Genomic DNA, 11,776 nt, shown 5'->3' with positions numbered 1-11,776 from the left:
TCTAAGCCATCAAGTATTAAAGGATATACCACTTTTTATACCAGTAACATAGCCGATCTACTACAAAGCCACCCCAATTTTAGAGACACTAAAATCTTTTCAATGAATACACTCATCCAATAATTCCAACGTCTGCAATCATTACAGGCCAGATTCTGCTGTCTCCTAATTTTTAATAATGACTTGTTTCTCATTTTTGTGACTTTGAATGAGTCCAAGATTATTATAACACTATCTGTGAAAATTCTTCAAGATTGGGTTTGAAGTGCTTTCCTTAATAGAGTTATAACACTTGTTTAAGTGCCTGGAAAACACTTCTAACCTGATACCACTTTAAGTCTTAGTTTTTCTCATGACATAAGTAAGTCCAATTCCAAAACCGTTTTAAGTGTCAGCTTGTAGACACCAATTCTAAGGGTAGGTTTTTGTTTTTTTTTTAAGATTTTATTTATTTGAGAGAGAGAGTGAGAGAGAGAGAGAGCACATGAGGTGGGGAGGGTCAGAGGGAGAAGCAGACTCCCTGCTGAGCAGGGAGCCCGATGCGGGACTCGATCCTGGGACTCGATCCTGGGACTCCAGGATCATGACCTAAGCCGAAGGCAGTCGCTTAACCAACTGAGCCACCCAGGCACCCTAAGGGTAGGTTTTTTTTCCCCCTTCCCCCCACCCAGTTTTCTTTCTCTCCTCTCCTCAGGTAGGCTATTCCAGCTCATTCTTTCACTGAGTGTATCATATTTTGAGGTACCAGGTTTTGGAAGACTGTCTCACTCTGACCCTACCCTTATGTTGGCCCTATGCTCTGTCTCCTTTTTAAAGTTTAGCCCATTCCAAAGTCTTTAGGACACAAGGACTGGCAGAGCCTTTGGAGCAACTTTTTCAATACTTCTTTGGATTCACGCTTTTTGTTGCACCCCGCTAAACCTTATTTTGAAAACTTTGTGAAGTCTTCAAAAACTTGAAATAACAATAAACACCACAACTACTTTTCACTAAGACTCACCAGTTGTTATTCTGCCACATTCACACGATCTCATATATCTATTTTACACACATACCCATTTAGCCTAACCATTTGAAAGTAGTATGACACTTCATTCCTAGATATTTCAGCATGCATTTCCTAAGAAAAACGACATTCTTCTGTATAAGGAAAAAAATGATTGTCACCTAAGATAATTAAACATTCCATATCATTAAGAATTCATATACAAATCTCCACAAAAGTCTCTAAAATGGCTTTGATTGCTAGGTTTACTTAATTCAAGATCAAATCTAAGTTAATGCATTACACCATTTTTTTTTAAAAGATTTATTTTAAAGAGAGAGCAAGCGAGCATGCGGGGCGGTAGAGAGAGAAATGGATAAAGCCAAGCAGACTCCACACTGAGTGCAGAGCTGATGCAGGGCTTGATCTCACAACCCTGAGATCATGACCTGAGCCAAAACCAAGAGTCTGACGCTTAACTGACTGTGCCACCCAGGTGCTCCCATTACATGTTGTTTTTTGATCTATAAGTCTCCCCACCCGTTTCACACAACAGTTACTTTAAAAATTCACACCAGGCATGTTTGTAAATGTCCTACATTGCACTTTTGTCTAATTGTTTCATATGATTAGACTGTCAAATATTTTTGGTTAAAATGCTACAGGTGATAAAGTGGAGCTGTGTTTTGTACTGGTCTCAATCTACCAATAACTAATGCTGTGGCTGGATGGGCCTCTGTGGTTCTTATTATGATAGCAAGACACTTCAGCAACAACCATCAAGAAACTGAAGAAATAAAGTTTTATGACTTACAAAACCTGGAAATTACACAGTACACCTGGGCCCACATAGCAAGGTTACAGAGCGAGATGGGGGCGGGGTGTGGGGGTGTGGGGGGAGACACACACACAGGACCAGAGGTTCCATGTTTACTGAGGTTGGGGGTAGGTCTAGGGTTTCATGGGCTCACTCCTTATTGGTGAATTTAAAACAGCAAAATGGGAATTATTTAAAGTGTGGAGAAGACAAGTGGTTCAAATGGTCACTTACTGAAATCAACCAAGATTTGTAAATCAAAGGAGCCTCCTTGGGGAAAAGAGTCCTAGCTCTTTATCTAGTTGTGTGGCTGGCAATGTGTTTAGTCAGAAAGTTGTCTTCAAAGTGGATGCCTCTTTGAAACGGATGCCTTGGCAATCAAAGCTTAAGCCAGACACTCACGTACAAAAAAAAAAAAGACCAAAAATCAAAGGAAAAAAACAAAACAAAACAAAACAAAAAACCAAACCCCAGGGCTTAAGCTACAGCTCTGAGTATTTTCCTTGCTAGCTCAGCAATAAATTTAAAGATTTTTTTAAAACCAATCTTATCCAGCATTTCAGATGTTTTATACCATTAGGAGGGTTCCTCAGTGCATGCAGTCTACCATATTGTCAGAACAGAGGTCACTATATATTGCCTTTCCAGATCAACAGTAACAACTTTATAAATGAAAGAATAGTGACATATTTACCACCACCTAAGGCCATGAAAAGGGGAAGCTTGAGACAAAACCTTGGATTAAGTGTTTTATCCTACCAATTCATTTTTGCAAGTATTATCTTAAAAATGTAGAGGCCAATTTGGGTGTTTGTTGGAGTTTAGAACTCAAGTCTCAAATAAGTGAAGGACAAGCTAAATATTTAAGAGTTGAGGACAGATTTTAAAGCCTTGGGGTCCTGCATCTACATTTTTTCTCATCTCATTAGTAAAAAGGGAGAAACTACATTTCTAACTTGCCCCTTTTCATGGCAATAACAGGAAGAGGAAATAGGAGGAAAAAAGGAAACTATATGTTTCCTTATCACAACTTACCATTTGTCAACCTTGTGCTATAAATGACCTCTCGTCCATATTAATTCCAGGAGCTAGATATAACTATCCTAATTTGACAAATAAAGTGAAACTCAGAGTTCATACAGGTAACTGGTTAAACAAAGTTTACCAGTTCAAACCAAAGGGTTCATGTGGCCCAATGGCCAAAACTCGATTTTTCCACTACACAAAATGCATCCAGAAAGGTAACAATTTGGTACTTCCATTGTGATATTTCACTTGGTTATTCATGGCCATAGTTCTGCATAACCTAAAGAAAAACCAAAGTCAAATTTCTTGAAAAACAATCTATACTCAATCACTTATCTAACCCACTGTATTCTTACCGCTGCTTGAAATGGAATAGCTCTCCCAAGGTCATCTATGGCTTCTATATTGCTCAACTCAGTGGCCACTGTACCTTTACTTCATTCTTGTTCTAACACTTGATTTCAAGGATACTCCTTTTGAAACCCCTTATGAAACCTCTCTCATCTTCCATTATGGCTCCTCTGCCTTTCCCCCATAAATAATCCACAGTCTTCTTATAGAATCTTTTTTTTTAAATATACTTCTTAAATGTTTCCTCTGCTACCATAAGAATCCAACTCTTACCATTCTATAACTTTCCTAGGCAAGAACGTATCTTACATTGTTTTAGTTAACATTATGCTAAAGGCTCAACTTTTGACAGGTGTTTGCTGAATGCCTATCATGTGCTAGCCATTTTCAGTGACAAATAAGACAGACGGGATCCTGATGGATCTTAGAGGCTCTGTCTGCAGCTCAGTTACTTTTCATGAGCACCAGAACCATGGACACCCACACCTTCATTCTCCACGGGTACCTAAAACTCAACATGCCTCCCAAACTGAACTCATTTCTCTCCACTCATTATCTATTCCTTTTTCCCCACTCTTTAATAGGTGTCATATAAAATATGCCTAAGGTAAGGACCACCTGGCCTCAATTATTGGTCTGTTTTACTTTCTCTCTCACTCTAAAATTTGACTGCTAGTTTCCATCTCCACTACCAGATAGCTAGTTTAGGGCTCATCTGGATTACTCACAGCCTATAACTCTCTCCACTTCCAATATTCTCCATAATCCATTCTTCACAGTTTAAAACAAACTTTCAAAAAGGCAAATCTGATTATATCAGCTCTCCAAGCATTATTCTTGGATAATTCTTTAAGAAGAATTCTTAAAATTCTTCAAGGGCTCCCTGTTACCATCAGTGAAAGCCCCAAACCCTTTAACATGACTCTCAAGGCACTGCTTAAAAAGGACCCTGGCTCAGTTCTCCAGCTTAGGATTTTACTGCTTCAACTAATACTCTAATCCAAGCTGAACTTCTCAGGTCCTGGAATATATAAATACGTTCCCTTCCATTTTCAGACTTTTCTATATTTTATTCTCTCTTCACTCTTTGCCTGGTCCCCTGTCATCATATTTTTATGAGTGAAAGAGATCACTTCCCCGTTAGAGACTTTCCTATATGTTCCTACTATATTCTTTGTTGATGCCATCATAACATGCATGTTCTCATATAGAGTCTAAACACTTGTGGAAGGCAGGGACTGTAATTTATCTTGTTCACTTCTGTATCTCCAGTGCCTGGCACACAGTAAATATTTTTCAAGCAAACTAACAATTAAATCTCAACTCAAAGAGGAAGAAAAAAAGGAATTCATTTGCAAACTTTTTCAATTTTCTAATTTAATAGAAATAACCAAAACAATGTGGCTTTCAAACAAGGCTTTAAACTAATCTAATACAACTTCTACAACACATTCCAGAGCATTATAACAAGAAATATTTACAGGCAGCTAATGTATTAAATAACCATGAAAAAGAAAATCTTGCTTTTAATACACACCAGCAAAAAACACAGGAACGGAACAATTAGAAACTGCAACCTTGTTTTAAAAAATTAAATATGATTATTTAGAGAATACAATACCACAGAAACAGCACTTTTTCTTAAGAATCATATTGAAGGGTAGTTAATTATGTGCAAAAATAATAGTAGTTGTAGTAGTAGTAGTAATAATAATAATAATAATAATAATAATAATGAGGGGAGGAGACCAGTTGAAATACTGGAAGCAAGGAACTAGTAAGGCTGTGAATTTAACCCTTTCGTGTGTATGTCTACATAGAAAATTAACAGGCTTTCAGATTGCACATACCGTTTTTATAGGCTTATATACATGTTTCACTGTGATTTAAAACATAGTAAATGCCTACATTTTTCAGACCAGGAGCAGACAAGCACTTCCTTCTTAAGACTGAAATTTAGGCCACACCTGAAAGGGAATATTGCAGTGGCACCTACAAAATCATTTGAGTGCCTTCCCACATACAAATTCGGTGCATTTTTGACTTTAAAGATTACTTGCTAGAAAAGGGCTAAACTTAATTTTGTACATTTTGTAGTATGATTATGACAAATATATCCAAATTGAGTTATTTTTGAAGATAATTTTCTCAGATACAATAAAAAATATATAAAAGACCACGAAGGCAAACACAAGGAACTAAGATGGAAGATATGCTTTACATGCATTTTGGCCAAGTAAAAGAAACCATTATATCCAAGAGTACATGTTGAAATCTGAAATGTCTATGTAAACTGTGGCATATAAATTTTTTTCTTAAAAAAGTACCTTCAATTTTTTTTACTCAAATACCTACTTTTAAAAAAATATGCAACTTTCCCCAATTTTTAAAATAAAATGCCACAATATATTGTCATAAGCTCCAGCATACATTTAAATTTCTTATTTTTTAAAAGATAGACTGGGTGATATGCATACAAACTTTCCTATAAAATCATCCGGGAGAGGACTATGACATGCCTATTAGGCAACAGACCTAAAGCAGTGTTATTGCTTTATCAAGGAGGAGAGAACTATGAGAAAACTAAAAGAAAGCATCCAGGTTCAGTTCAAGATCAAACTGATACACCTTGAAAACCTTGGATCATCTTCAGCAGATTAATAATACAGATGGTATGAATTAAGCATCTGATTGTTTTAATTAGGGGAGTTGGGGTGGGTGGATTTTACAAAACTACTCACCGATCCAATGCTGAGTATGCAAATAAGCAGTGTTGACTTCAACAAGAAATGAGATCTTTATACTTCCTGTATTGTGAATGGGAATGGGTAAGGGACTTAAAAAGGCCAAGGGAGAGGGGGCCACAGCATCTACTCCCATTTTGGATACTAAGAGATTGCTGACTAACATATGGTAGGCCAAAATCCAAGGGCACAGTCAGAAGACCTAAATCTACTGGCTTATTAACACTAATTACTAATAATTACATGGCAGGATACCTGCTGAGGTAATTGGTAAACCTACCATTTGCACACTATTAACCTTTTGCTTCTACTTAAAAGCATTATTTCTTTGGATTAACTAAAAATCTCAAAAACTGTTACAACAAAAAGTGAGAATTAACTGACTTTATATTATTTAAAATTCCTTTATATAAGACATAGAAGTCAGAAAGTACCTTGTTGATTCCAAAAAGAATAATTTCAACAGGGGATCCAATGCCTTATCATCTCTCTGTGGTAATGATTTGATGTTTCTATATAGAGCATGACCTACAATCTAACCATACTTTGGAACACTTACATGCTTCACCTTGCAAAACAGTTCCTTTACTCAATCAGCTGAGCCAAGTGCTAAAAAAAAAATACAAATTTAGGCCAGCAGAACAGACTGAGGAACACTTTGTTCTTAGTGTTCTGATGGGAGATGGGAACTGAAGTATTCCAAAACTTTGCACATTTTTAAGGAAATATTTAACACCTCCAAATCTAAAATACTGCCTTTTAACAAAGAAAGAGTAAATTGCCTTCAGGAATTGATATTCAATGTTTGCTTTTTTGAAACATAAATTAATAGAAAAACATGAAGACATCTGAATATCAATTTAAGCTTTTATACTTTCTAACGGTTATATTAGATAGTGGCTGAACTGATTATCAGCTTAGGAACACTGATCAGTGTACAAGAAAAAAGCTTCAATGAAATCTAAATCTTCATTTAAGGGTGGTTTGTTGATAGCTATTTACTTAAGAGTAAATCCTCAGTAATATGAATTGTCTTCTGTTAACAGAAATGGAGCCTATTAAATGTTGACAATAAAGTGGCTTTTCAAAAACCAATCTTAAAAGAAAAAAAATATTACACCTAACACATGGAAATATCTTTAAGGGAACACATTATCTTTTAAGGCCCCAAATATCAAGAAATATTTACTTAAAATTTAGTTTCTCCCCCATTGGTAGAACCTATATAAAAGATTTATCTAAGAATCATGAAAAGGATTCATCTGAAGAGCAAGTATAAAATATCAGAAATCAATGGCTTGACAAAAGAAGTTATACTGCGTGCTACTCATCGCTTTCCAAAAACGTGCCCTTAGATACAACTGATAAACTGAAATCATAAAAGTTGTGGGAAAGAGAGAAATGCACATAAATAAAGCATTTTAAAATGATTCTCTCCCTCTTATAAGAAAACTCTTCTTAGGTACCTGAAATTTGAGTAAAATGATAAAACAGTTTGGTGTAAATTTTAAAGCTGAACTTATAACAAAACTGAAAGAGAAGCTAGAAGGAAGCCACAGAATGAAGTCAGTCAACAGCAGTAATAAAATCAACACCACTTACATACACCATCAAAAAGCCTGAATAATATTCATGTTTACCCCCAACACTTGTTAAGAAAAGAAAAACAACCCAAAGGAATTTGTATAATAATTTCTTTAGAGCACTTTATTTGATTCAATATGCACTAAAAAATATTTACCTCTTAAGACAATTATGTCAAATAATTTTTACTTAGTCTACTGTCTGAACTGCAGAAGCTGAAGTTTTAAAAAGGCAAATGATTTGCCAACAAATCTGCTGACGTCTGAAAAATATCTAATGGCAAGTCTTCTATTTTGGTCACTTTATATTCTAAGGTGTCCATAAAAAAGTAGGACTAAATTTTTTAATCCAACAAAAGAGAAGCCTGTACACGGTCTAGAACACACATCTTGGATCTGAGCATCACAAATGAAGAGAAGAAAAATGAAACCAAGCCAAGGTGGTTTATCTGCCTCAGGGGCTGAACTCAGGGTAGTAAAGGTGGGTTTACTCCAGTAACCATTCAAGTGGGGATTGGCTCATTTTCAGGATTTACTTACAGGCCTCTTCTAAGTCCGTTAAGCCCCAGTCCATGCAAATGTCCCACTTGGTGGACAGATGAGTAATCTAACCCCACCGGGTTTATTTCAATAGTTTGATATTTAATAATAAGCTGCTTCTGAAGATTTTCTGAGAAGTCTGTTCTCTATTAAAATAAGATAGAACCTCAAAATATGAATGTGAACATTAGAAATAGACAGCATATATTACAAATCCATTCTTGATAGGAACATTAGTAAGAATACACATTAGCTTAAAAAACAGGCTCAGCAAATGTTGCTGATCTGCCAGAAGTTTTAGTTCACTATTTACAAATAAGACAAAGTGAAATACAGAAAATTTTACACATTTGGTAGTTGACAGATTACTGTTTGCCAATAGTGGTCTATCAGAAAACTGACATGAAGGAAGACTGGATAAGAGCCAGTTGTCACCTTCTCAATCAAATTTAAATGTACAGAAAACTATAGATTAATTTTGAAACGAACATTCTGCCTTTGATGGGAATAACTGTATGATCAGATGATCTGATTGGGAAGTGCAATTCTGTGGAAGTGTTTTTCTGGAAATGATTACTCTATGATCTGCCACTGAAAAGTTAATCATATTTATTTCAGCAGACCATTAAAATTGATTAAATGATGATCAATGATGTTTCTTAGACTAAATAGAAAATAAAACTACCTTTGAGTTCTTTAAGCCGTTATAAAAACTATAAGGCCCAACAGCATGAAAGTTAAGAAAAAATATAATGGCATGATTCAACACACATCTGCACTGACATCAAAGTGGAATCTGAGCAACTTTGATTTTACCTAGAAAACAAACCAGTATGTATGTGTGTGGAAGGGGAGGCATGAAAGTTGTTTTTAACAGCTGTGTACTCTTGTCCAAAGAGACAATTTATCAAGCGACATGACCCTCAAGTATTTACTTGTACACCCAGCATCCTGAACCAATCAATACTACATGATCACCAACATCTGCCATTCTAAAGAACCATCCTCTTTAGTAACAGAAATCTTCAAATCATTTCACTTTTGCTTTTTGTTTTCACTTTTAAAGTTGCAAATAGAGTTCTCTCCCCCCTTTCTTGACAAGAAGTGACTTCTGTCCATTACTTCAACCTAATACTGTGTAAAAGCTATCAGCTTCTTCAAGGAGGTGCCCACTGTAGGCAGGATATTCCAGCAACACTTAAATAAAAGGGTTTTTTTTTTCTCTCTTTCTTTTATTTTTTTTTTAAACAATTATTTAAGTTCATGTCATTTTACTTTATATGTACTGGTCTCTCATCTGACTTTAGGCGTTTCCTGCGGGGCTGTATAAAGTCTTCATCAGAGTCCTCAGTTACCTCACCATCATCCTCTTCCTGCTCAAACTCTGGCAAAGGTGCGAAGGTCCTGTCTGAGTAGATCTCTGTGAGTTTATCTTCAAAGTACAATGCAACTGCTTTCCCTGCCTGAGCTACTTCTGAATCAGCCTGCAAGCAAAAGATAGGAATATTCACCTATTGGTAATGCATATTCTTTCACCAAGTTTGCATGGTCTGAAAAGCTTACCTTCAAATTAATCTCTTGTGTTTCTGCATAAACTTGAACAACTTTCATCATCTAAAAAGGATACCAGAGTCAAAAAAAAAAAGGGAAATTATAATCCTTTCTAAAGTTATGAAACTGCATAGGATTGGCGACGAAAGTCAGCCATACTAGGGGGAACAAATTGCTATAACCAGATTAAGTGCTTTCTAAAATTCTACAGAACACATGGAACCACTTTCTTTACAAAGTTCTGTTACTACAGCTGATGTGAAACCTCAAGAATGCTCTCAAATTCTGAATTAGTAAAGTCAATCTGAAATGGAGGTCAACTGAATACATCAATCTAATTAAGACAAAAAAACTAATCATATAAGAAATGTTGCTTTTTAAAAACTGCCAAACCATCAACAAACCACTTAGAATTCTATCTGTATGGCAATCTGTTAACCATAAATTATTTAACTATTACTAAAGCAGATAAAATGTGTCTTCTTCCTCGCAAATGTTAGCTACAATTCACAAAAGCACATTTATTTGAAAATAATCTAACTAGATTATAAAGTAAGACAAAAAAATGGGACTATACCGATTTAACTTCAAGTGAGTAAGGTTTTACTATACTCTGTGGTATAGTGCTACACTGTACTTTTAACCTATAAGGATTTTTTTTTTCAAATTTTAAAAAGGTCAACTAGATGCTTCCAGAGGTAGCTATGAGTATACTTTAAATGATTTGATGTCCTTTTAGTAACAGTCATATGGCACCAAATTTCAACCACAATAAAGAAGGTATTTTACTGTTAATCTTTCTAAAGATTTTATAGATTCTTATCCAATTCCATTTTCTTCTCCTAGAATAATGAAAATCTTCCCTAACAATAAGAGACTTGCCTTTTCTCAAAGAAAACAAAACAATTTCCTTGAAGGAGTGAGTCATGTATCATATTTTTCCTCAAGGATAGCCATCCTTATCCTCAAAAAGATACATAATCAAAGTTAATGAAAGTCATATCGCTGAGATCAAAAAATTCAACATTATATATTCTGGGCTACTATTCAAGATGAGTCACCAGAGATTAGTTTATGATATTATTATTTTAATATTATTAACCTACATTAATAATAAAATCAAAGTAACCAGTACAAATGCCTTTCCTAAATGTACCCCAAATATAAGCTATTTATAATCATATCCCATATACTTAACTACAGACTACTTTCTATACTTGTATATCTCAATCCTCAACTTGTTCAAAAAGGCATATCCAATATACTTCAAATTATACACAGTAAACTTTCTTCATTAGAGCTGTGGATGCAATCAAATTTTACTTTTGACAGAACTGCAGCAGAAAAAAATTTTTTAATCAAATTAGAAAAATCTCTTAGCAGGAAAAACAATTAAAAAATAAAACAAGCAAAAAAAAAAAAAAACCCAAAAAACTAATAATCCAAGACTTTATAGTTTGGAAGCTAACATACTTCATTAAACCTTTCACAGTTCTTGAAGATCAAACGGACATCAGCCACAAAGTCATCTGGGATTTGGTAGTGTTGGGAATGTTTTTTCTGAAGCTTCTTTTTCACCGTGGATAAATCCATTGGTTTCTTTATAATTTTATAGTAGTTTGGTATCTAAAGAAACAAATAAATAAGGATAGATAAGGATTCTCCAAAAATGCCAAACTGTTTTATTTGAAAATGCATAGCACATTGATTGTAGAAAACAACATATGTTAATTATTGAGCCAGCTGCTTGCAAATTTTAGGTATAGTAAAGGTATTTTAAATCTTATGCCCCAATCATATATCATAAAAACCAAATCATATTCAGAATCTGTGGCAGTCTTAATGGTTAATAAAGACCCCAAAAGCTCTATCTGTGGTAAGGAGATATGGAAAGAACACAATCAGCAAGGGTAGCCAACCATTAGTGTTAAGGACACATCTGGCTCATCAGAATATTATGACTCCTGAAGAGTTTTGGTTTTTTTTAGAAGGAAAGAAAAAATAAAAAGAACAAAAATTATTATTATTATTATTATCATTAGAATGTTATCTTTTAGAGGCTAACTATATCACAAAGAACTCTGGACATAAAACAACAGAGGGAGAAAGAGCATAAATAACAAGAAAAATTTTATTAACCCTTTAGTGATCATGCCAGGGAGAGTTCTGACCCCAACTT

At 34.9% G+C, this 11,776-nt stretch overlaps 1 protein-coding gene across 2 annotated transcripts in view; it reads right to left on the bottom strand.

Annotated features, from left to right (window-relative positions):
- Positions 1-4,549: 4,549 nt before the first annotated feature.
- TRIM33 (tripartite motif containing 33) overlaps positions 4,550-11,776 on the bottom strand; it is a 115,760-nt gene continuing 108,533 nt past the window's right edge. Inside the window, exons 18-20 of one of the 2 annotated variants that reach the window (XM_028101962.2) lie at positions 11,071-11,223; positions 9,610-9,660; positions 4,550-9,530 (exon numbers count right to left, since the gene is read on the bottom strand). In XM_028101962.2, the coding sequence (XP_027957763.1) occupies positions 9,318-9,530; positions 9,610-9,660; positions 11,071-11,223 (417 nt within the window). In that variant the 3' untranslated portion in view covers positions 4,550-9,317. The remainder of the gene's footprint in view (positions 9,531-9,609; positions 9,661-11,070; positions 11,224-11,776) is intronic. The other variant, XM_028101963.2, reaches the window with a different exon arrangement.

The sequence above is a fragment of the Eumetopias jubatus genome, unplaced genomic scaffold (genome assembly GCF_037043125.1).
Source record: "Eumetopias jubatus isolate StellerSeaLion01/CBP00866 unplaced genomic scaffold, mEumJub1_p1.0 scaffold_4, whole genome shotgun sequence".
NCBI classification, from domain to species: Eukaryota; Metazoa; Chordata; class Mammalia; order Carnivora; family Otariidae; genus Eumetopias; species Eumetopias jubatus.
This window is presented reverse-complemented; position numbering and strand designations above follow the sequence as displayed.